Below are 26,351 nucleotides of genomic sequence, written 5' to 3'. Positions count from 1 at the left end.
TCCCTTTCTCTTAGAAAAATTCATTTACATTTTTTAACTAACTAAATAAAATAGATTGATAGAATTAGCTTAATCTTACAGAACATTTTTTGTTAAATTGAGAATGAATTCATCAATTTAATTTATAATTACTATTTTTGGTTAATTTCTAATTAATTAATACTTTTAGGAGTCATTTATTTCCCCGCGTCCTCCGAGCTGATTCGTCACGTGCCAAGTCTCAAGCATAACCAAAGCGTTTTGATAATGTGATCGATAGTTCAGGAGCTTTTTATAACCGCTGTGTGAACGAGCATTTAACTTCTTCGTATTTTCAAATCAGCAATACACGTGAAATCCAAACTGGATCAGCTCGGAGTTGTAACTATGGCAGATCTGCAAATGTTTTTCCTTTGAAATGTTGGCTCAACAGCAGCGCGATAATCAGACGAGTTGTACCGGTGCGCTTCATGAATTTAGTAATATTGACAATTATGTTATGAAAATAAGCTATAAATCTGCATTGTACGTTGACAAATTAGTGCCTTATAAGAACAACACATCGAGCCGGTAATGTTAACGCGAAACCGCTGAAAAAATACCTCCTTCGAGCCGGATTTGAACCAGCGACCTAAGGATCTCTATATCAAGCGTCTACAGTCCTCCGCTCTACCAACTGAGCTATCGAAGGGGACAACGTTACCCACATCAGTGTCCTGACACAACCATTACCGATTTCAATGAGTTTAAGATTTCACAAATAAACGTTTAAATCTGTGCACTGTCACCGTTAAACTAAACAATTTAGACGATTTCTAGAAATAAACAACAGTTTCCACCATTTATCTAATTATCTCTTCAGCCGCAGGAAACGTTTTATCCGGTTGCTTTTGTTCTTCGTGCCAATGACGACTTACAGTACGTTTTACCAGCTGTCAAACCTTTTCAATAAATAAATTAAATATACTATGATTATTATACGGATTATGAACAGAGTCTATTAGTATTTATTGGTTTACAGACCAGTGACGTGACCGCTCTATTAGATGAGATGCTGGCTTTGCTCCCCATGAATCACGCTGCTGCTCTAGCTTCCATCTGGTGACAGTTTTCCATCCAGGTATTTACTAGAAGAACATGGAACAACAAGCCTCCAGGTCTGTGACACTTGTAGTGTGTCAGTAGTAGTGTTTCCACAACAAACAACAGGAGCTTGCACATTCTTAGTGCTTCTCATCAGCTCTGTCAACATTCACCTCCACCAACACTCACCTGGACCATCACATCCAACGTTTCAATCTTCTGGTCAGTAAATGAATAAAGGAAACACAGAATGACAAATGTCATTAATAGTGATTGTGTTTATAGGAGCTGAACTTGCCTCAGTTCAGTCCAGTTGTTGTATTTATCACCAGATGTTAATACCAAACAAATCGAAAGGAAGAAAGAATGAAAAGGTGATGGGATCTTAAGCCAAGAGCAACTTTAATAGAAATGTTAAGGTCAAAATATGTCAGCACAGCAAGACAGCAAGACACAGCAAAAGAAGGAAGGAACAGTCGCTGTTCCTGCGAGGCCCAAATGTGGTTCTAATTTGGCTTATAGCTTCGTCCAGCAAGAAAAAAAAAACAACAACCAAGTGCTCTGTACAAGACAAAGTAAACCAATGCACAACACGATCCAAACGTACTACAGCTGTTTGTTTTAAATATAAAAAGAAATTATACAAAAGTAAACACATTTCACTCCAGGAACGTGGACGGTGCTGTTCAACAGAACTGTGAATGAAAAGACAAAGAAACACACTCAACCACTGCTTGTCCGTTGCACATGGTTCAACCTGTTTTGTAATAATCTCTAACTACTCGAACTTCCTGGAACCCCTGTTAGATTTGGACCGTTTAGTACGAGATAGTTCCAAAATTCCTCAGTGCTTAAAAACATTGGCTTCTCAAAGGAGTTGGGTCACCTTGACCTGAAGCCAGGGGGGGGGTTCATGAAGGCAGGACACGTAAAGAAAGAGAGAGCGAGAGACAAAAATACAGGAAGGAAACACAGCTGGAACCAGAGGATGAAGACAAGCAGCAGCAGCAGCAGGTCTCTGCCTCCATCTCCTGGTGGAGATGGAGGCATGTTCCTCACAGTCGGGTCAGAAACAGGGAAATGCAGAAGCTGAATTAAAGCTTCTCACATTTTATAAACCTGTGTAGGGTTTGATTTTTACCTTCCACCGGTTTCCACAGCTGTTACACAGCACGAATGTGGTCATGGGCTCATCAGCGCTGCGGGTTTGGACCTGGGACATGAGACGGACAAGGTTAAAGAGCTGTGTGTGTGTGTGTGTGTGTGTGTGTGTGTGTGTGTGTGTGTGTGTGTGCGTGTGTGTCCACCTGTGTGTATGTGCAGCTCTTTCCACGACACTTGCTGCAGATGAACATGTCAGTCTCGGTTCCTCCGACCTTCGACAGCTGATGTTCTCTGATGGACTCTTTAGTCAGAGCTTCTCTCATCTGTTTCAGCTCCGCACTCGCCATTTCCTCCACAGGAGAACACAGACTCACTGAGCTTTGCTACAACATGTCGACACCCTTACTGTGACACATCACAGCACAGTGTCGTGTTGGTGTGTGACTGACCTCGGCCGTCATAGAGGCGATGCGCTGGGCTGAGATGTTCCCACACAGCACGTTGCGCCGTAACTCCGGGTTCTTCTGGTCCTTCAGGTTGGAGATGCGGCTTCGTAGGCGAGCTTTATATTTCATGTCTGTTGACTTAAATTCCTGGAAGATCTGTGAATAAACGGGTGTCAAGGATCCACAATGAGGTGGAGTCGGCTCAAAATGGCCGACTGTGCCGCTACTGTGACACGGGACATCATGTATACAGTATTGTGACAATCGCTAGTGAATAAACCCAGGGCAGAGCTTGGCCTCCCTGTTCTGACCCGACCCGACAGCTGCTCGAGCAGCAGAGGAAGAAGAGAACGACGCCAGGATGAACCTCAACATGTCTCTGCAGGAAGGATATGATCTTCAATCTGCGCCGCGAGGTGCACACAGTCAACTCCAATGGTTCTGTGGTCGTCTGCAACACACACACACGCAGCACTCATGGTTTGCTCATTAGAACCCACCCAGAACCGCTGGTCGTGTTCTCACCGTCCGTCTGCAGCGCCGCCACCAGCAGCTCTCTGCACTTGTTCCTAACGTTGTCGGTGGTGACGGGGGCCGGAGGGAAGGAGGTGGGTCGGGAGGAGTGGGTGGGGGTGGGGGGGACCACAGGGGGCTCCTCGGACTTCACCAAGCTGTAAAGAGGAGGAGAATCCAGGACGTTTGTAGCTCGACAGAAACAAAAGGTGTGATGAGCGAGGGACAAACCTCTGGTCGGTGGATGTGGAGCCGACAGGAGATGCGTCCTTCTGCTTCTCTTTGTCATCACACTTCCGCTCAGAGCCATCTGAGGGCGGAGGAAACAGGCGTGTGCAGGTCTGTTGGACTGTAACCCCCCCCCCCACACACACACACACTTACCAAGCAGTTTCTTCCAGGACTTGATCAGAGCCTTAGCCAGAGTCTGAACTTCCTCGTCCGAGCTCTGTTTTCTCACAGCATTCACCAACATCCCGACTCTGGTCGACTGTTGGAAGGAGGAGACAAAACACAAAGACGAAAACTTACAACACGCATCATAATCCAGAGGTGATGAGACGGAGGAATCCGATCTTGCCACAGTAAGTACCTGCAGAGTCTCCAGAGACATTTTCATGTTCTTCAGTTCCCTCAGTAGGTCGAGGGCTCCATCCTGTGCACAGAACAACAGACAGAGACAGGACGTGTTCAAATGTAGGAACTGAAAATATGAACCTAAAAGAACATCACTTTGTTTCATGGTCAACACAGGCTCATACATGACATCTTAATTAACAAACTGGCTTTATTTGGTGGATGCAAAACTTTCACAGCGACAGTTAATAAACATGATCCAAACCAACAAACGTTCAATAAGAAACTTTCTCGTTACGTTTGGTTTTAGTATTGAATCGCGGCATCATTGCTGCTCCATTGGCCACTTTGTAAGCAACAAGTCAAAAGTGCTCTTACAGTACATGTGACCTCCCTATTATGGGATGGACCGCTACAGCTACTGTTAGGATCATTGACTGCAGGTGTTTGACCGATGGCTGCTGTTATTTCCAAACAGCAGCCGCCGCGTTTCCAGCATTTTCCGCTCGCTAGTTAAAGGTGAAGCTCATCACCTGATCGCGTGCTTTTCTGCGGATGCAGCAACTGGTTTCACTGGTTTACACTCACCGTTTTCTTCTTGTGCACCATTTTTTCCAGGTGTTTGGCGATGTGCTCTACTTCCTGGTGTTTAGCCATGATTCCCACGGATTCCTCTCCGTCACTTTTGCGCCTCTGCAGCGGAGAAAAGCTCCATCGATGTGGACAGAAAAGCTCCGTCTGTGTCGCTGCGCGTCGCCTTCTCTCCCAGCTGCTGCCTCGCTCTCGTTTGTTGTTGTGTGGCACCGTGGCACGCTGGGAGTTGGAGTCCTGTCTGTGGTTTGTGGAACAACGTGGACAAAGTAGCGGCGCGTCCGCCGAAGCTCGTGTGTTTGATATGACAGTGGAATGGATTCAAGCGTCACGTGACTCGTTTCATGAACCTCGCTTCACTGGTTCCAAAGTTCTGAAGTACAGTTGAGTGTTGAGCGGTTTGTTACGTTTTCACTCCAGTTCTTTAAAACAACAAATAATCATCTTAGTTTTGTATTTTGGTCAAGTCAAAGTAGATGGAGTCTGAAACACAACTGTACTAATGTGTAAATTATGATTGAATTGAACACACGTGTAAAACGCATTATGGCAATATGTGGCGTTTGTACCTTTTGAAATCTAGTTAAGGTCTAACTGTGATGAGAATAAAAGAATATAGATTTTTTTTGTGGGCAGGAATTCGTGAAATCAACTGAACTGCGCCTAAACATGTACTGATTTCAGCAGTAAGCTTTGAGGCAGATGTTGAGTCACATCGATACGCATCGTTATGTTGAAGTGTTTAAAATGAAAACATTCGTGAGTGACTCGTGAGTTTGTCAGCATTTGGTCGTAGTGGAGCTCTGCTGTGAGAAATAGTGGTATTAGTTCATTCATTCGATCGTCTCGGTGTATTATGCTTATAAATCCCCTGCACGTGTTTCCCGCGACCTTCCTCTAGAGGTCAGTGTTGGAGAGTTTGTCCCTTTACTGTTGAACGTTGGACTCTGCGCTTCCTGTTGAAATTTAACGTTTGTGTCAGACTAAATTGTATAAAAATGTAAGATGTTTTTATTTCAGTTTCATAGATTTATAATTACATTGACCAAACCATCATCATCAAAAACGTATGAACAATTATCTAATGAAATAAGGATAATTATTACTGTAGTATGATTGAAAGCATAGTAAATATACCAACAGCATCCAAACACAGGATCTAGTTTTATTCACACTAAAGCAGTTGTGCTGAGATGAGAAAGGATCTCATTTAAACTCATCCTATTGCACATTCTCCTCAATGTGACATGTTGCACAATAGATGTAGATGCACAAACCAGTTCAACCAGTGGCAGTAGATGAGACACCAGCTGCCTTTTTAGGTTTTCAGGGGGACTTGAAGGATGTGTTGCTTCCAGCAAACAGTGACAGCAGCTGGATGAGACATGATCCATGTGAAAGCTTGGAGTGGAAACAAACCTGAGCATCTACTGTGGTGGTTCCTCCTCATCCTCTGAAGGGGTCCTCCTCTGGATCCTCTAAACCTAACCCTAACCCTTCTGCTGAGGTTTTACCATCACTGTCTTCTCACTGCTCATGTCTTCCTCTGTTGATTGAAAAGTTCTTGATTTAATGCCTCCTCCTCTTATTTTTATGAGGATTTCCACCTGTTCCTAAAATTTTTATTGGTTCTTGTGATATTTGTTCCTCTTTTATTGACGTCTCTATACTGTTAATGGCTTTAAACAGCTTCTTAGTTTCTAACATGTAAATTATGATGTCAAACTTTTCCAGAAACCTTCTTTTTTTGTCTTTGCTTGTTTTTTGCTAGTGGAAGATTTCGGGGGAGCATGACAGATAAGAGCAGGGGAACTGATGAGAGATTGTGATGCAAGAAGGAAAACATGGATTAAGATACGAATAAACAGTAATTTATTACAGTATGTGTGATTTCTGTCTTCCTTGAGGAGCTGTTTATGATTTTCCTGGAGACTGTGTAAAAAATATTTAGGAAAGAATCACAAATGTCCTAGACAGAGATCAGAAGCTGCTGAACCTTTGTGATGGTTTAATATCAGCGGTGATGTTGGATTCCAATGTCTTCTACAAAGTTGCTAAATCAACACAATCGTTCATGTGTTAATCACATCTTGCCTCGTTTACCGTCAGAGGAAGAATGAGGCGGCTCCAAACAATACTTGGCCTGGTTGAGGAGGAAGTAATGGCTCCATGTGTCCAGCTGAGGGGACACTTCCTGTCGAGTGAAGGGACATTTCCTGGTGACGAGGTCTCAAATGAACAGTTTGGATCAAGGAGACTGAGACCTCCACCCTCGAGTGGTCGACAGCTGAGACTGTAAAGATCCAGTCAAACAGAGAAACGCTTCCTGGCGTCAGAGGTGATTCTGAATGAGCCATAGATCAAGAGAAAAGGCCATTGATCTAATGCACATGAAACCTGGTTGGTGCTTAGATCTGCTCCAGTTTCAACACTCCACCGTCTAAAAGTCTTGAGTGACTGGCTGCAGCAAATCAATAGATAATAGATCATCGCTCCTCGTTGGAGAAGGACTTCATGTACCAGTATTGTGTTGAGGTTAATGGAGCAGCACAATAGTGTCATTATACAAAGGAAGTTCAGCTGTGAGAGTCTCATAATTTTCAGAAAATCAAAGAAACATAAACAGGAAGAGGAAACTCTGATCCCAAATGTGAAAGAAGTTGTGACGCCTGATTCAACAAAATGTGGACATAATGACATTTAATAAAATAATTATGAGGAGATGATGTGATGGAGGATCTAACATTATGGAGGCAGAGATTCAAAAAATAAATAACACAAACCTGGGATAAACATAAATTATCTTTGGATTCATTCTATCCCATAATAATAACTTCTTTAGATTTTAACCTACATTGTTTATGGCCAGGCAGTTTTGTGAAGTTGGTACTAAATTATGTGTCAGCTTCTATGATGTTGGAGCTAAAGCAGATCAGAGTGGACGAGTCTGAACCAGTTCAGGACATTGACTACATTCTGGTAAAAAGCTAAATCATTGCTTCTCCTTTAAATGATTTCTGTGTCCACAGGACATCTGGAACAAGGAGTTAATGCTGACTTTGTGCTGAGCCCTCGTTTCTGTGTCCAGCGGCTCCTCCAGCTGCAGGGACGCTACCAAGCGTTGACTCTGGGAGCAATAAAATCTGACCTCAAGTTAAAATAATTTAATAGGATCCACAAGACATAAAGTGAAAAAGAGCTGACAGGCTGCTGGTTTGATTGTCCACTGATTTGTTCTTGTGAATAAAGGACGACAGGCTGCGCTTCCTCTGTGGACGGGTCACAGCAGGACGTCCCTGCTCCACTGCATGCGCCTGGTGTGGGAAGATACCGGCGGCCCATCTCCCACAGACCTCACACTGGAGGCTTACATCCACTGGACGTCATTTACATGAACACTGCTGCTGTTTGTCTACCACTAGAAGCAGGAAGTAAACAACCAAGTGTCAGTGACATCAGTATATATGAGTTTATGAGCAGATTAATCAGCTGGTGGGTTGATGTACAGTAGAACGCGTTGCTCCTCTGGGCTGATGCTAAACACACAAGAGCAGCCTGCTCCCTGGTCCCCATCGCATCCTCAGAGCATCTTGGGATGTAAACACCTCCCTCAGTTAGCTACAACCACAAACCTGCCTGATAATAACCTGACAGTGTTCTGTTCTCTGCCTTCTGTTTACTGTGATGATAAAGTACAGAAGTGGAAAAGAAGCAGTGACATTATGAGCTATGAACATAAGATAAGAGATTAGACATCAGAAATAAAAAGTGGTTGATGCTGGTGAAGTGCTGTTTCCACGGTAACAATAAACTGAAGTTTTGTTAAGCTGAAGTTAGCAGCAGGTCGCCATGACGACATCCACTAGGTTCCTCTGTCTCCTCTCATCAACAGCCAGGCTTTGTCCTCTTTCACGATGGCTGCCCCCATCACACTGTGTGTGTGTGTGTGTGTGTGTGTGTGTGTGTGTGTGTGTGTGTGTGTGTGTGTGTGTGTGTGTGTGTGCGTGCGTGCGTGTTTTTCCTTTGACATGGGGACATTTGGCAGGTCCCCACCAGTCTGAAGGCTTTTTCTGAGGTTAGAATTGAGTTTTGGTTCAGATTAGAACAAAGGTTTGATAGGGTAAGGGGCTGACTGTATGTCAATGGTGAGTCCCCAAGTAGATGTGAAACACGACTGTGTGTGTGTGTGTGTGTGTGTGTGTGTGTGTGTGTGTGTGTGTGTGTGTGTGTGTGTGTGTGTGTTGGATATAGGTCAGAATTGAGTGTGTGATGTTGAAAAGGCGCCGTAATCTTAAAGAGAAAACAATGAGCACACACTCTCTTTCCACCCTCCTGCTGCTCTGAGCATCTCCCCACTGTGGCAGCAACACAATTCCCAGAAACACACACACACACACACACACACACACACACACACACACACACACCCTTGTACTTACATCGAAGTGAGGACCTCCCCTGACATAATGCCTTCTCTAACCTAACCCTAACCATCACAACTAAAGGCAGACATCTAACCCTTCCTCTAATCTGAACCGCTAAAACCAAAACTCATCTTAACCCTCAAGGAGGCCTTCAAATACATTTACATCAATACATCAAAATATGTTTATTGGTACTCACTACCCATGCAAGTACAAGTACACACACACACACACACACACACACACACACACACACACACACACACACACACACACACACACACACACACACACACACACACACACACACACACACACACACACACACACACACACACACACACACACACACAAACACACACACACTCTGCATCCTACCATTGTCCTGTTTTACTGACTTCATACTGTACACACCGGTCAATGCACGTGTAAAGCATAAAAGCACGTGTATTTTATAGTAGCTGATAGAAATCTACTGCGTGTGTGTGTGTGTGTGTGTGTGTGTGTGTGTGTGTGTGTGTGTGTGTGTGTGTGTGTGCTTCTTTAGGGATCTGATGGTTAAAGTCATGCTTATACAGTAGTTAGTGATTTCTTGTACCAACTAAACTCTTCTGTCGTCATGAGCAAAAAACATTTCCTAGTCCTGACCTGAACCATCAAGTTCTCTGATCCTGACACACACACATCATCACACTCAGTAAATACACAACATGGCATGTGAACCACAACACACACATTCCCCCTCGGAGTCATGTCCCTGTGTTTCACCCCGTCCTCCATCTTGAGCATTTTCTGAATACTTGCAGCGACCACAGAATAACTTTCCCTCCGGCTCCGACCGACTGAGCTTGTGTCTCTGTTCCTTCACCATCACTCTTACATTTCCTTTCACTCATCCATCGTTTCATAAAAATGTATTCTGTCTCTAAGTGACCCCACGTTTTCTCCACATTATCCTACATTTTTCTCTTTTGCTGTTTTCTTATTTATTATTATTCTTTCAGTCTGATCAACCATCCACCGGCATCTACTCAGTTTTCTGTTATAACAATCCTTCTAGACTCCTTAACAAACTTGTTATGTGAAACTTACACTTTTAATAGTTTAAATCATTAAATATGAAACATTTAGCCTGACCTATTCTAAACATTATAAACTTCAGTCCACCAGCTTTGACCTTCACCACTCACTTACTGAGTCTGTGGTCACGCTGGTGTCTTTTTTAATTTTTCTGACTATGTTTAAGGTTCTGGCAGACAGGAGCCTGTCACTGCAGCTTGACATGGTTTTACACAGTGATACGTAAAGGTCATGGTTTACTTTAACCTTTATTAGTGCATCCAACAATCAGTGGAACCACTGGAGCCAACGATTCTGGACACGAAGGCTTGAGTCTCAAGAAATGGAATGAAACCATCTTCTTGGAAGCAAAGAAAAAAAAAACTTGCTGTGTGTATTGAGAAGCATCTGGCACTGAATAAAACATAATTTGCATTAAATTATGGAAAGCATGTGCAAACACGACTGATCCTGGGAGGTTAACTTACGCAACCCAGCAGAAACGATGGGACCGACAAACTGCCTTAAGAGCAATTAAATGAAAAACAACAACTGTCTGCTGAACATGAGATCCACCACATTCCTCAGACCTCTCGATCATCATCAACCCTAGGAGACACAGAGTCCTACAAACAGAATAGAAGCAGCAATGGTTCAATAAAGACAAATATTCTAGGATTAAATGTGTAACAACCTGTGGCTTCATCCCCTCACTCTCCCTGAACCACTGAACGTCCAGACAAACTATGATGCCTTCAGGCCAGAACGTTACTGAACAGATGAAAACGAATAAACCCTAAATGTTTTATGCTTTTTTCAGCAGCCAACTAGAAACTGTACCAGTATGAAACTCATGCCAGCAATAGCACCTATAATCAGCTGTGCCCGTGGCTGCCGGCTCCTCTGCCGCGCTCTAATCACAGATTGTCTGTCTTGATTTAAATTAGGACGCTTTTTGCCTCAGAAATTACTAGAATGAACGTCATCATTATCCCATTTCACCTCTAAATCACTTTCTCTCCTCTCGACCACATTCAAAACAGCTGTAGCCTCTGGAAAGTGGAAAAGCAGCACTTAGGTTTTAAATTAGTGGCTTTTACTGCAGGAATGAGGTTGTGTTGTTTTAACAAATAGACGGTTTTTGGGTGGGACACTCGACCTGCTCTGACACACACAGTCGGTGGATTAACAGGAAGACGTGCACGGTGCCCAATTAAGAGTTGTAGTGTCCACCTGTCAGCGGTGTGTGCATTTCCAGCTGTGAGCAGCTCCTCTCTGCATTTGAGCCCAAATCTACCAACAACTCCAACATTGTGTTCGGAGGGAGGGACGTCTGGAGAGACGCAAGAAGATGGATTGATTCGCTTCTAGAATAGCAGCGTCTTCATCCTACTTCACATCTAAATCACTTTCTATCAAAATAACTGTAGCTATGAACAGAAAACAGGCGTAGGGCTTCAATTAGTGGTTTGTGATGTTTTCACACAACTAAAGTAAAGACGTGTTTGTGTGAAGGCAGAATGTCGTTCTGTTTAATGATGATGTAAAAATACAATGAGCCAACTGTCGCTCAGACGCTTGAAGAACAGACGGGACAAAGAGCTGCGAGGTTCCGCTCTTGACTCATCTATCACATCTACCTTCAAAGCATCACGCAGGAAGAATTGTGGTCTTATTTGCTTTAATTCTGCACATCGGTGACGTGATTTGGACCCAAAGACGATCGGCCAAGACGCCGCGAAGTGTCACCAAAGCAACACGACACGTTGGGGATCTGACACCAAGCAGGTGAGATGAGCGTCCACAGATCAGACAAGAAGGGAACACACACACTGCACCCACTGCAGAGGCTCGTAAGTACCAGTGAGACACAACAACCCTTTCCTCCATTCTATTGCCCAGGTAACAATAAACAGTGGCTGATTCAGATTCAGTCTTATACTTATAGACCCTCACCTCTGTTTGAAATGTTCAGAACACAAACACAAACGGGACTAAACTACGACACAAACTTTCGTCTGTAGTTGCAGCCCAGAGACTGCGGCCTCAAAGCTGATGCTTCAGACACCACTCAGGTTTGATGTTGTGTTTCTGATGCTTCAGACCTGTTGCTAATGAGGCCTCAATATGGATTTGACCTGGTGATGTATTAGCTCAATGAGTTCAAATTGTCCTTGTTTGTGAATTGACTTCTGTAATTCATAATAAGGTTATTCACTACCCGCCAAAAAAGTTATTTCTTATGTCAAACTATAGAATATGAAGACGTCTAATTTCAAGAACAAGCGTCTCCACATCTTCGTTCTGTGTGTTTTGCTACATATGTGGCAGCTCCGCGCCGTCTCTCCTCAGATGTTTATTTCTCCTTTTGTCTGGGTATCATTCGGTTTCATGGACCCCATCCCACCGATATCACCATCGGCCCCGTCTAAATCCTTATCGTGGCCCCTCCTCCCTCTGAACAAGGCCCAGTGTTTGCGTGTGTCTCAGGCTGATAGCATTGACTTCAAGAATCACTCCATCTCATTCAGCAGTTCCCACAGACTCACCACAAAAGAAAAAACCTGCACTTTAAACACCACAAAAGAAAAAAATAGGCTTTACTCGCACACCACAAATGAGAAAACTTTATCTCCCACCAACTGCTCTTGTTGGGCCAAACAATCCAGTCCCACTTGTCCCACACCCCCCCGTCCTCCTGCTCGCTGTCTCCCTGCACAGAAACATTTGATGGGCAGAACATATTTGGTTGGTGCCGGAAATGAACGCTGGACAGAAAAATGTGGGGAGTTTTCAGAAAGTCGTTGTTAGCAGGGCAAAAAGGAGAAGAGTGGGAAAAAATGAGATAAGTATGAACAAACAGACTAAACAAGACCAAACAATGAGTGAATACGTGAACAACGGCACGAACGGCCTCAACGTGTGAACGTGCAAAGAGGGAACGGAACATTTCATTATGAGCCTAATTCATAAAAACTTTACATTATGTTCACAGAGATTAATAAAAACAGGTGGAAATTATATATATTTTTATATATATTTAAGTTACAGTAAGTTTGTGGGATTGGTTGGGTTTCAGTTGTGTCACATCTTAAACCTTGTAAAGTTACTTCTTGTAAATTGAAGCTATAGAAATAAAACAAATTTAAATTGAACAATTAAAACATTTAGCTGAAACAAACAGCAGTAGTTGATCGAGTCACAGCTCCCACCCTCAGATTCCAACTGGCAGCTTCTCAGTTTTCTCCATATGCTTCAAAGTTGAAGCTGCCAAGTTCAACACATGGAGCACAACACAGGATCCAGAGCTGATGTGGTTGAAGAGCGAGTGATGAATGACTTCATACATACAGTACTCAAGCATGAATCACATTCTGACACTCTTTGAAACCCAAGAAAATACAATGAGCAACAAACTCTGTTGGCGTTGATTTTACACAAACCAGAATCGTCTTCCTGAGGCTGACGTGATTTCTACAGGTCGCTGGTTTGTCTGAATGTGGGTGACAGTGATTCCTGGAGCTCCGGGGACGAGTGTCGAGCTCAGCATGTTTCTAGAGGCAAACGTTGTACATGTTCATTAGCATCAGGAGTTCAACCTGTAACAAGCTTGCTGTCTCTGGCTCAATGTCTGTTACAAATCACAGGACAAACAAATGAGCCAACGACTGACCGACCCACCAACAACCCACTGACCCACAGACTGACTGAACCACCCAACAACCCATATCAAGCAAGCACAAAAGGCGAGAACTAAAACCAACGGGCACACAGATAATTCAACTAACAAAGACGTCACACTGCCAATAAAACTGACCATTAACTTAAGACCAACACGGAGAAAAGACACAAACCATGTACTACTGTAGTTCTTGCATGTGTAGTGAGTACTAATGAACGTATTTTCTTACTGTGAGGACAGTTGGGCCCCACAACTTTGAAGGCTTGTTCGAGGGTTAAGATGTGATTTTAGGGCTGAGGTTAGAATTGGGTTTTGTTTCAAATTTGAAGGCTAGTGAAGGTTTTAAGTCAATGGAGGTCCTCACTATGACGAAAGTACAAGGAAGTGTGTGTGTGTGTGTGTGTGTGTGTGTGTGTGTGTGTGTGTGTGTGTGTGTGTGTGTGTGTGTGTGTGTGTGTGTGTGCGCGTGTGTGTGTGTGTGTGTGTGTGTGTGTGTGTGTGTGTGTGTGTGTGTGTGTGTGTGTGTGGACTCTTCTCGTTCTTCACTGAGTGAAAGTGCTAATTACTGTTGTTATTGGCGGAGCCGGGCTCTAGGTCTTTAGTTGCGGCCCAGTCTGACCCAGTCTGACTGAACCGAGGCTTGCGTGGCCGATGCGGTCGCTGGGTTCAGCTACTCATCATGAAGACGCTCTAATGAATAGTCCAACACCTCAGCGAGGCTTTCTAATTTAAAGCTTCCCGCCTGTCCATCTCCACGGCACTAATCATACGTCTGTAAATGTCTGTGGACCGAGGAATAACAGCAGGAACCACAAGTGTCACACAAGTATGTTAACTCATAATAATTCACTTTATTTCCCAATCACACTGTCACTGCATCAGCTACTATATATAACTGCAGGACCACTGCCACATTTTTTCGTCTACGATTACTTGTAATGATGAGGAATGAAATGATGCACCATTCCACGATGTTCTCATTTATGCCAATGACATCCTGGAGGACATCAGCGGTGATGGAGGAAGCTACACGTGAACTGAGCCATTAACTCATTATGATCAACCGGTGACTGTGACTCAAACCTTCATTTATTGGGAGTTTTTCTGTTGAATTAAACCCGTGGATAGAACTAGTCTAGTTTTCTCCTTCAAACAAGACTTCAGCTTAATTAATTTCCTTTGCGCAAATGTGACCTGTGCAGTATTTATATTTTTATATCTTACTTTATATATTTTTATATAATATTATTTATACATTTATACAATATGCAATGACCCTTCCAATCCGGTCCTTTTTCTCAGCCATTTCCTGCCTTATTTTGTAGTCTCACCATCACTACTTGACTGTTTAGTCACGTGACTCACCACCTGTAGCTCATGGAGCGTTCAAGCCTGTGCATTTAACCACCAGTCCTCACCTCAGTCCTCTGCCAGATCATGGCGTGTTCAACAGCACCTTCCAGCGTTGTCCAGTATCCAGCTCCTCTAAGTTGCCGATCCTTTTGTGAACCGTAGCCAGGTCTGACTGACCAGTTGCCAACCTGTGAATCCGCCTGCTCCTTACCTGCACCTCTGCTTACTGCCAACCTGTGTACTGACCTCTGCCTGTGAACCTGACCAACAGCTTGCCTTTAAACCTGATCCATACGTACCTGTGTGTCTCTGAGCTGTGCATGTAGGTCCCCCACATCCGTGTTCCCTGACAGACTCCATATTTACTCTGTTCACCTTTTACTGTACTTTGCTAGCTCAAATTGGCTTTACTGTATATGCTGTATTTTCAACTCTCTATTGTGCTGCTGTGACACAATTTCCCCACTGTGGGACAATTAATGTTTTCTTATACTTGTTCATATTCAAAATATAAAATTTTTAGACAGTTGATCCGACATGTTTGTGTAGCTTTGTTGCCTTTACACAACAAAAACCTTTTAACCGAGTCACTAACGAACTTGACATAAAGATGAGTCATAATTTTGGTCATGACATAGTGTGGCAGTGGGTGACTTTCCCATGATGCATCTGTGCCTTATCTCCTGACCCTACCTCTACGTACGTCTGTCTGTGCTGAGTTAGTTTCCTGAAACACGATGAGTCATATATGAAAAAAATGTTTCGCTGTAGCTTAGAAATGATCAGTTTAGACCGAAATGAATATGTGCAAACTGTGTGTGTGTGTGCGTGTGTGTGTGTTTGTGTGTTTGCGTGCGTGTGCGTGTGTGTGTGCGTGTGTGTGTGTGTGTTTGTGAAAGAGAGAACACTAGCGTGAGAGCCTACAGCAGAACTCTAGAAAATGACAGGGGTGATGAGAAAAAGGAGACAATAGGGCAGAGGAGCGACTAAAGAAAGGAACAGAGGGACTGTGTGAGTGAGAAGCGTCTTCGCCTGCGGTGCATTAATTACAGGATGGAGAACGATGCTCTGCAGCTCAGAATAGATGAACAGAGGCCGTCAGATCGCTGACGGAGCAGCCGGAAGCTCATCAAGAATGAGCTTCACACCCTGGACCTGAACATCAGTACACAAACTAACCCTTATTACTGTGGTCTATCATAAACAGCAGCTTGTACCAGTGTGGGTTCTGGCCTCATGACGGACTGGGAGCCAGGGGCTGGGCCCAGCAGGATAACAGGGACGCGGCCCATGGGGCCCTCATGGAACCATCTTCTTCGGTTACAGGACAACTTCAAAACATAAATCCTTATATTAACGATTCTATAAAATGCTCTTAGGCTCCTGGACTAATGGACTAAATGGAATGAGTTGCTCATTATCAGCCTTTATAAACCTCAGTGGGCTCCGGCTTATAACTGATCTTCAGACGATCATGAACCTAAACCAGCATGTAAAGTTTTTATAAACCACTAGTTCAAGGGAATTTTAGGAGAAATGCTTAATTTTCCTCAATCACACCCACGTAATTTAGATCATAAACCAACACACATAAAGACATAAATGGAGACATCTGACATGAGCTGGACTCAGAAAAACAGACTCATGTTCTAATTGTGTCCAGTGGGTTTCAGTGTCTTTGGATTGTGAAATTCTTCTTGGAGGCCTTGAGAAGAAAAAAACACAATTACCAAACAGAAATAAAACAAGGATCCTTTGTCAGCAGAATTTAAACCAGAAAAATCAACCAATATAATAATGTTTGTCTCTTGCTGTTTAACTGTGAACCTTCCTTCATACCTTCTGTTCTGTTCTGATTGCTCACATTTCTGCACTTGCACTGATTAAAAACCACAGTTTTAATCAGTGCATATGTCCAACTTCAGTGTTTGAATAAAATCATATTCTTTCTTTAAGTTAAAAAAAGAAAAGACAGAATTTTGTAAATTTTATTAATATTTTTTATAATGTGCCTTTTATATTAAGATTAATCTTCATCCTCCAGGAATCATCACTTAAAGGAACTACTTACTTATTTAAAGGTCATTAAATTCTACGTGTGGTGGTCAGGTTTATGTTTATGTTTGTGTTTGTGATTGTGTTGTCTTCTTTGTTGCCAGTGTCATTTGCGCCTCCTGTGTGTGTGTACGACCGTGGTTGATAAAAATGGGGGATTCCCGCAGCGACTCGTTATCAGCTCATGTGTGTGTCTCCCATCCATCATCACACACACTTCCCTCCTTCAGTGCATTTGAAAATAGAATGGTGTGTGAACATGACCTCTCCCACACATAAACACTCTCATTACGATGCCATTGTGCCTTGGGTTGTCGTCCAGTGTGTGTGTGTGTGTGTGTGTGTGTGTATTATCAGGAGCTGGGAGGAAAAATGTCCCCCTTGCCATGTCCACCCTCCTTCGGTCTCTCTCTCTTTTCTTTCTCGCCACAAAGTCTGGAGTTGCTGCCAGGTTTCCTTTGTGGCAAAGGTGTGGCTCCGACGGCGTCGCTTCTTTTCTCTGAACACACACACACACACACACACACACACACACACACACACACACACACACACACACACACACACACACACACACACACACACACACACACAGACACTCCTCACTTGCTGACACTTTGGATGTTGTATTCAGTGACAATGACCATAAAATGAAGATGAAATATACATAAAAGTCCGACATATAAACACAACATGTCAACTTGTGTTCAGATCAAAGCTGTGTGACTGATTTCGGAGTTCCACATCTGCTGACTTCTCCTCCTTTACCTGAACAGGTGTAAAATTGGAACCAGCCTTCAGCAGCATGTTGGTGATATTGGGTAACAGCTTGAATTTTTATTTGAGGTGCATTTTGACGCTATCATGAAATTCTGTTCATTACTTAAAACACAGACACTGGTCCAATACCTATGTTGTAGGTGGTGCCTGGAGATCAGTTTTTAGAGGCTGAGTCGTAGCTTCACGGGGACTAGAGTGTGGCTGGTTGTTTTATTTTTACGAGAATTGGATAGTTGAAGCTCAGCTGTTAAGTTAAAAGGATGATTTACGAATGAACACATACAGTACATGACCTTCAAACAAGGACAAACATGCAGGACAGACAGCTCTGAGACGGCAGACAGACAAACACTCGTCTTGTCCACTTGAGGAATGACTCATGTCAAAAACACAACAGCAGTAAGAGTGATGCTGTTTAAATTGGATGTTACAATTGTAAATCTTATTATAAAACTTTAGGCTTTAGTTTATCCAGTCGAGTGTTAAATTCTTTAACCCTCCATCTTCCCCTGGGAGATTTTTTTGCTTTGTCCAATTCACATGTCACTAATAACATACTGATACTGATCACAGCAGAAACACTGAGCTGACTCTATACACAAATAAACATATAAATTATGAGAAGAAAGAAGCTGATTGAATTGTTTTAAATTAGTCTGACTGACAGGACATGCTTTTCTTTACATGCATATTTAGGTAGAATTGAATTAGTTTAATAATTATATCTCAGAACTTGAGAAGACTTTGAATGTTTTACTTCTGATGTTTTGTAACATTTTTAACTTATTTCTCATTATTTTGTTGTCTTAATTAAACATTTCATGCTCAATTGCCTTCTGTACACGTCGCTGTCCATCCGGTTACTTCTCATTGGCTGCTGCTGCGTCAGGTTCTGTCGAGCCCATCAGCTCAACGTTTTCCTCTTCATCTCTGTCTTTATTTATCTCTGTCTCCGTCTCTGTCCCACTGAGTTGTTGTAAAGTTCAGCCACTAATCGCTGTGGCTGGGACTGTGGTCAACTGTTACCACACACACACACACACACACACACACACACACACACACACACACACACACACACACACACACACACACACACACACTGTGTTTGTTTCTACTCTACTTTTGTGCAAACATAATTACAAGTGTGTTTTCGGCCTCTTGTTTTCTGCTGCTTCATGTACTGTACGTGCAACATGTAACTGTATTTATATTTATGTGTGTGTGTGTGTGTGTGTGTGTGTGTGTGTGTGTGTGTGTGTGTGTGTGTGTGTGTGAGAAGCTCCACTGTTGGTTGAACAGAAACAATGGAACCTCTCTGATTACATCTCCCTGTACAGACGGACAGGGTGTGTGTGTGTGTGTGTGTGTGTGTGTGTGTGTGTGTGTGTGTGTGTGTGTGTGTGTGTGTGTGTGTGTGTGTGTGTGTAGCTTTCGGGGGGAGGAAAGGGTGGGGTTGGGAAGGGGAAAGAGGGGGAGGCAGCGTTTGAACGTCCTCCTCCCTCCTGCTCCGTCTCCCACACACATACTTGCTCCTCTGCTGCCGTCTCATTGGTTGAATCCCCAGCTTTCTATTTATCTGATTGGTCAGAGCAGAATGTATAAATATACACAGCATGGCTCGGTTAAATCTGGCCACAAGTTTCAGAACTTTCAAACGGGGCAGACAGACACAGACGGCGTGGAGCTTTGGGAAAACCTCTTGAACCGATCAGTTTTGGGGAAATATCCTTCACCACAGCTTGTTGGCCTCTTTTCTTCTCACCTCCTCCTCCTCTCAGACCTCCATGCTTTGTCTTGGGATTTGCTCCTCAAATCCATCAAACCCGTGTCCTGATCTCTCTCCATCATCTGAAGCTTTTGAGACATTTGCAGATCTCTGTCCACATCTTGTTCTGGAATGAATCTAATTGAGGCAAGTTTGTCCAGAGAGACTCCTCTGCGTCCCAGAAGCGTGTCCCTGGGGGGTCCCTGGAGCTCCCGGACCCCCAGTCCTGCTTCTGACTCGGAACGTGGTTTTGATGAGTCTCCCTCCAGGGATGGTTCCTCTCAGAGTCTTCGGACTGGGAACATGAGGCAAACTGAGCAGAGGATTTCGCTCATGTCCAGTTCTGGGGGACAGAGGCCGGACGCAGTCCAGGCGGACGGCGCCGCAGCTGAAGCCAAGGCTGTGGGCAGCGACCAGCGGATCCGCAGGCCCATGAACGCCTTCATGGTGTGGGCCAAGGACGAGCGGAAGCGACTGGCCCTGCAGAACCCGGACCTGCACAACGCTGTGCTCAGCAAGATGCTCGGTAAGACACAGAAATGTGAAGCGCTCACTCAGGTTGGCTCTTTAAATCAGACGCTTGGGTTCAGAAGTGAGAGCTGCAGACGTTCACTATGAACCACCAAGAGTTTGGAGACGTGTTTGTGTGTCGACTATAAATACAGGTTACTGATTGTACTTATATATACGTATATAATATATGTATTATCACCATTCTAAACTGCAGCAATTCCTCGCATACTGTTCAGTTTTAATCCTGTTTGGAGTGAAATATGCTTCTTTTTATGTCACAGTATGAATTCAGTTTAACTAACGCAATAAGTTCAAGGCGAATATTAAAATGACATCTGGAATTTACTGTAAGGTTCGCACACAAAACAGACAAAATCAGCATCTCTGCTTTCATCTGAAACAGCTCCTTTTAGTCTGTCTTATGTCCTGTGTTTGTGGTCACATGTTTGATAAAAGATAAATGTTTAAAACGTTTGTGTCTGATACACAATTTAATTAAGCGTCTATAATATTAAGCTGTTTAAGCACATAAGAAGGACTCTGTTTAGCAGTTCTTACTGGAAGTCGCTCCGTCCACATCATCTGCAGCTTCTGAGCCGAAGTTACGCATCTTAGGTCTGAACTGACCACAGGAGGAACTGGGAATATAAGAATTTACTGCTGTTTATAAAAGCATCAAACTGACTGTCAGCATTGACAGCTGTTTATGTTTCTGAGCAGATTCCACTGTATATGTGAACTCGTGGAACTTTTCATGGACTGAGTGGTTTGTTTCAGTAATAGGAGCCTAAAGAGGCTCTCTTGCTTTTTCTGTTTCCAAATTAGCCATCAAGCAGCAAAGAGAAAAACTTCAAATAGAAACTTCAGGCTCTTTCAGCTGCTTGAATGAAGCATGCAATAGAAAATCGCTGAAACGTAGAAAACTCAGTTGTTTGAAGGGTTTTTTATTCCCACAAACAGCAGAGAAAAGGTTGCGATAGTTAAGCTGTTTCAATATGTCACAAATGTATTATATAATATAAATATATTGAATACACTTTGACAACATTATTGCCTCATTCATTCAGGCCTTTCATGGTGTTTTCAGCTGGATTAACACAAGTCGCTCATGGTTCCTTTCAGGCCAGTCGTGGAAGGCGCTCGGCGCCACAGACAAGCGGCCGTTTGTGGAGGAAGCTGAACGTCTCCGCATCCAGCACCTCCAGGACCATCCCAACTACAAGTACAGGCCCCGCCGCAAGAAGGCCACCAAGAAGCTCAAACGGGTGGAGCCGGGCCTGCTGCTGCACAGCATAGCTCAGGGCAGAGCGCCGGGCCTGGGCCTTGGACCCGGCGCCAGTCCCCTGGGTTCAGACAGCCTGGCTGGGAGTCCTGCGTATGGACACGCTGGCATCCACCACCCACACCACCTGCTGCCCCCTCTGGGCCACTTCAGGGACCTCCACCTTCCAGGAAACCCAGAACTTGAATGCTACGGACTGCCCACGCCGGAGATGTCGCCTCTGGATGTGCTGGAGGATGGAGCTGCAGAGTCTGTGTTTTTCCCTCATCATATGCAGGAGGAGGTGGGGATGGGAGGCTGGAGTGGCTACCACCTCCACCCTCCTAACCAGCACTACAGCCATCACTACAACAACAGTCAGCACAGCTCCGTTCACGGGGCGGCTGCACACGGTCAGGGTTCGGCCACTTTGAGCACCAGAATTGACTCTAGGATGAGTTCTGCTGAGTCAGGTTTGGGCTCCGTCACCTCATTTCTAGCCGGTTCTACCAACTCAAGACTAAATCCATCTCACGTCTCCAATCATCATGTTGCATTAAGGAGCCCTGTGAAGTGTTTAGCTCCTTTACCTGATGCCCCCTCCGCTTCTTCGTACTCTCAGCCCACCATCAGTCTCTCTGAACAAATCAAACACCAGCCGGGCCTGAGCTCTGGGCCCGTGGGCTACTTTGGTCAGGTCTATGGGGGTGGGGGCCCAAACACGGCTAACTTCAGCTATTCTCACCTGGGGCAGCTTTCACCTCCTCCAGAAACGTCTCCTTCCTCCTGCTCATCCTCCATCGCTCCATCCACCTTCCTTTCCACTGAGCACATGGACCCTTCACACTCAGACTCCTCCAGCCACTTGGGCTCTTCATCAGCAGAGTTTTGGTCTGAGGTGGACAGGCATGAATTTGACCAGTATGTTAATATGGGCAGGAATCGAGACGAGGCCTTTGGACTCGGTGGGAGCTGTGGGTGTGGGTCCAAAGTCCTGGGCAACAGTCACAGTAATAACGGTGTAATAAGCGTCATTAACAGGGATGTCAGCAGCATCGTTGGTGCTGGTGAGTGTGACGATGGCAGCAGCACCCTCATCTCTGCTCTGTCTGACGCCAGCAGCGCCGTCTATTACAGTGCCTGCATTACAGGGTAGAACCTCTGCAGCCTGTACAGTTGGCTTGGATTCGTTTGAATCTGTGATGTGGTTAGAAAGTTGTATGTTAGTAGCTTTACTTTGACGCATATGATTGGTGGAACACATTTTTAGATCCAGTCTTCCATAGACATAAGTTGTGTGCTGGTCAAGTTACACCATGGAGGCTAATATGTGCTGGGTAAACTGTGATTGGACCTGGTTCTGGAGCTGTGTTCCACTTGTCACCGTGTGGAACGATGAAAACCTTTCAGAGGAATCAGACGTTTTAACTCATCTCATTTCATTTCCACTATTTCATCTCAGGACTAAATATTTATGTCTGAACTGCATCACATTCATCTCAAATAAGTTGGAATTTACAGAATAAAGAACAAACTCAAACGTTGAGCAGAAAGATTTGATGGGAGAGACTTGATTCTGCCTCCAAATATTTCTCATGGTGTCGCTAAGAAAACGAGGGTGTTTGTTTGTTTGCTTGTTTCTTTGTTTCTTTGTTTGTTTGTTTTACCATGATGCTGTACATATCAATTCTTCTCAGTCTCAGTCCAAGACAGAGTCTGACATATCAAACAGGTTCCTTAATCAACGTCTCAGTTGAATCTAGTAAACAAATGTAAATACAGTATTTTCTCTCTCAGATACTGGAATCATTATTGATTTTATTAATTTAGATTTATTTATTGTTCAATTTTTGGACCTTTATGTCCATGTGAGCCAGCGTTTCTCCTCTGTCCCCTGCGTAAAAACTCAAACCATCAACCTAATTGAACGGAGGTGTTCTTGTGGCCGATCCTGTGGCTGATGCAGCTACTTCCTGTTCATGTCGCTGCTGGGCCACTGAGCAGCGTGTGAGCGGGAAACGGAGACTATGAAATAAACGTTCTCTTTGCACTGAACTGAGGATTTAAAACCAAGCGTGTTTGTACAGAAATGACTCTGATATTTGTTTTTATTCTGTGAATCTTACTTTTAGGACGTTTTACTTTGAAAACATCTCCGTTTGCTACGTTTTCTAGCCTCATTCACTCTCTCTGTCGCCTCTGAGGCTTCTGTGACGTCGTGATTTGACCCATTCCTTAGTCTTTTGTCTTCGTTGTCCTGAGCCTGATATCTGTCTCCTCCTACTTGCAGTCTTCCAATGCTGGGTAATTGCTTCCCGACTCCGGCTCAATGCTTCCCCACATGTGTCCCAGTGTTTATTCTCTTAATGTTGAGTCCCGTACATTCATTGGAGCTCTGTGTCAGTTCACAACCAAACTGTAAACTAAGTTGTGATTGTAAAGGTCAATAAAGGTCTTTTTAGAAACGTGACACCAGCTAATTAAAGGTTCTGTCCACACTTGTTGTCGGCTGGAAATGAAAATAAGCTGAAGCGACGTTGGTGTCGTTCTGTAGCTGTTTATGTAGCATCGATCCTGTTTCGTCGTTGAGGATTTATCCAGCATCTGTTCCACATTAGCTCACAGACAATACTTTAAAAAATGTTTTACATGAAACAGTAGAAGAAAATGGATCTTGTTGTAGAGTGAAGGCTTTTTATTCACCACACGATTCTGCGGCCGCTGCTGGTTGAAAACTGAGCGAGGCTCCACTTCTCCAAGCGTTTCCGCCGAAGCAGCAACATATTAAAACATCCACTCGTACATCTGCATTTGACATTCTTTTCTGTTGACACCAAACAGAGTCTTGTTTCCATTTTAATTTACTGTGACACAGAGAACATCAGAGAAAGTCGTGCAATAACTCTGGGCCTTTTGGTAATAATTATGTGAAAAAGCAGAGAAACGACGCCCACGACTTTGGGATTAAAACAAAGGGCAATTTCTTGACACTCGTATAACGACAAATTAAAACCAGGGTTTCCCAGAAGTGTCACTGCGATGCTTCTAAAGCTGTCAGACAGAGGTTAGAGTCATTTTTATATTTTCTATATCTAGAAAATTGCTTTGTTTTTGCCTTTCTTTGGAAAAACGTGGATATGAATCTGTGTTTTGTAAACCTTTCCTACAAATAAAGATTGTGCGGGTGTGAAGCTGGTTTGCTTGTTTCTGGAACGAGGCGTCCCACCTGAGGACTGGCTGCGGTGAGGAGCTGAACGGTTCAACGCCTTGTGTTGGCTTCCATCCTTAATGCTTGATGCTTGAAGTATCTCTGCGGTATCTGATTAAGTCGTGGTTGTGGTTTAACACCACCCCCCCTGTTTTCACTGGACTTTCACTCTTTTCAGCAGCCTGCACTTGTTTGTCATGTTGTCTCTGCTCCTGTTCACTGGATGAGAAAGTGATTCCTGCTCTCTGCTTCTTCAGGGCATTTTACACCTTTGTGTGGTTGTTTGTCCAGTTAAGTTAAGTTTTATTTCACAAAGGGAAGATTCTAAACTCAATCACAGCCTTGAACTTTTGGACTCCTCAGATGCTTCTTACATCCTGTGCTGTTGTCTGTAGCTGCTGCTCTGAACAGGTTAAATCCTCCTCCTGCTCAGTGCTCGTGTTAAACGCTTCCTCCTCTTCACTGCTCCACATTCGCAGAAATGCAGATGTGCATGTGTAGAACATAACCCGATCAGCCCGCTGGCTTTGGCTCCTTCGCTCCTGGAGGACGGTTCAGGTCCTGGAGCAGTCGGTTTAGTTTGTTTCCACCAGATGAACTGAGCTGCACCAAGAAAATGGACTTGACTTTGAGTTTGTGGTTCTTTGAGCTGATGTTTCACGACTATGATGATGATGATGATGAAACCTGAACCTGGAATAAGTTGATGTCCCGAGTCAGAGAATTCATGCATTTTTATGAGCTACAAAACCAGATGTTTGCTCTTGGAAGAGGAGCTGCCAACAACACGACTGTAGTCCATTAAAGTCTGATTGCTGGTTGTTTGGTGCAGTGTGAAAGCTGCCTTGTTTGAGTCCAGGTCCAGATGAGACGGCAAACAGGTTTGGCTTGGTGGGACAGTTCTATTAACCCAGAACCAGAGAGAGACCCAGAGGAAACATTTGGAGCTGTTCTCTCCCTTGTGTTTTATTCGCTCTCAGGCATTTTATACCACGTTTCTTCTCTTTCCCACAAGTTTAATTTATGCCCCATGTTTTGTTCTCTTCTTCTCTTGTTTCCTAATGTCTCATTCTTTTTTTTCACCATTACATGCTTTCATGTAGTTAAATAGCTTTCATGCGTAAATTCACCTTTTAGTCGTTTACATTTGTAAAGTTCCTGAAGTGTTTTGATTCATTTTTAAATGAGGATTTTCTCCCCTTCAAGGTGTCATGAAGGAGCAGAAATTCAAGTTCTGACTGAGTTCAACATTATTCCTGTTTTCTTTTATTTTGTTAGTCCCTCTGTTTCACTCCATAGTTTCCCTACCTTTCTCCCCTGATGTGCACATTTTTCATTAAAGTCACTAATGATGTATCGGTCTGTTATCTTTCTTGGGTTTCCTTTTGGGGGTCACACTGGAGCTGGGGTCGATCCCAGGTGCAGAACCAGGACGAAGCACTCACACTTACACCGACTGTATGAGTCCTTCAGATTCTCCAAATAACCTTATCACAGATAAGGTGTCACGTGTGTGTCACTCACAGTGTGCTGCCAAGGTACTGTGACTGATCAAAGTGTGTGCATCAAGAAAGGAAACTCCTGAGGAAGTTTGTAATAAAGGTAAAGGTTGTGTTTATAGTGTTGAGTGCTACTGGCAGTGTCCATCTGTGTGACACTGAGTGTCATTAAACTCTCTCAGAGGAAAGGTGCATATTTGCTATGTGTGCACCTCACCCTGCTACTGCTTGTTACCCTGACTGGAAAAGATAACACAGAGCTACATTCCCCTGCTCCCAGCTGGAGGTGAACACGTGAGCTTCCAGTGAGAGCTCACAGACTCTGTGAATGTTAATGATGAAAGTTCATGTTGCGTTACATATATACATTGCAACAGGTTTAATTAAAGAGTGAAACGGAAAAGTGAGTGAGTGAGTGAGTGAGTGAGTGAGTGAGTGAGTGAGTGAGTGAGTGAGT

The 26,351-nt window shown here is 43.8% G+C and overlaps 2 protein-coding genes and 1 non-coding gene across 3 annotated transcripts; 1 reads left to right on the top strand and 2 right to left on the bottom strand.

Annotated features, from left to right (window-relative positions):
* Positions 1-582: 582 nt before the first annotated feature.
* trnay-gua (transfer RNA tyrosine (anticodon GUA)) lies at positions 583-670 on the bottom strand. The gene is given in 2 exon segments: positions 583-618; positions 634-670. It is a non-coding gene; the product is annotated as a tRNA-Tyr (tRNA).
* Positions 671-1,440: 770 nt separating this feature from the next.
* Positions 1,441-4,500, bottom strand: tcea2 (transcription elongation factor A (SII), 2). Its single transcript, XM_055510510.1, has 10 exons — positions 4,290-4,500; positions 3,718-3,780; positions 3,510-3,615; positions 3,357-3,435; positions 3,138-3,283; positions 3,008-3,063; positions 2,616-2,771; positions 2,370-2,516; positions 2,204-2,275; positions 1,441-1,757 (listed from the first exon to the last, which is right to left on the bottom strand). Exons 1-10 carry the CDS (start codon positions 4,356-4,358, stop codon positions 1,749-1,751), a joined length of 903 nt encoding a protein of 300 aa, XP_055366485.1. The 5' UTR covers positions 4,359-4,500; the 3' UTR covers positions 1,441-1,748.
* A 14,792-nt stretch (positions 4,501-19,292) lies between these two features.
* Positions 19,293-25,748, top strand: sox18 (SRY-box transcription factor 18). Its single transcript, XM_029157154.2, has 2 exons — positions 19,293-19,939; positions 21,049-25,748. Exons 1-2 carry the CDS (start codon positions 19,546-19,548, stop codon positions 22,341-22,343), a joined length of 1,689 nt encoding a protein of 562 aa, XP_029012987.1. The 5' UTR covers positions 19,293-19,545; the 3' UTR covers positions 22,344-25,748.
* The last annotated feature ends 603 nt before the right edge of the window (positions 25,749-26,351 follow it).

The sequence above is a fragment of the Betta splendens genome, chromosome 7 (assembly GCF_900634795.4).
Source record: "Betta splendens chromosome 7, fBetSpl5.4, whole genome shotgun sequence".
In the NCBI taxonomy this organism is placed as follows: domain Eukaryota; kingdom Metazoa; phylum Chordata; class Actinopteri; order Anabantiformes; family Osphronemidae; genus Betta; species Betta splendens.
This window is presented reverse-complemented; position numbering and strand designations above follow the sequence as displayed.

Bases quoted from the DNA above. Each gene is read 5' to 3' on its own strand.
- sox18 (XM_029157154.2), top strand. From the start codon at position 19,546: ATGAATCTAATTGAGGCAAGTTTGTCCAGAGAGACTCCTCTGCGTCCC. The intron at 19,940-21,048 runs GTAAGACACAGA...GGTTCCTTTCAG, and splicing joins TGTGCTCAGCAAGATGCTCG to GCCAGTCGTGGAAGGCGCTC.
- tcea2 (XM_055510510.1), bottom strand. From the start codon at position 4,358: ATGGCTAAACACCAGGAAGTAGAGCACATCGCCAAACACCTGGAAAAA. The intron at 2,517-2,615 runs GTCAGTCACACA...TCTCCTGTGGAG, and splicing joins TCGCCTCTATGACGGCCGAG to GAAATGGCGAGTGCGGAGCT. The intron at 2,276-2,369 runs GTGGACACACAC...CTCATGTCCCAG, and splicing joins AGAGCTGCACATACACACAG to GTCCAAACCCGCAGCGCTGA.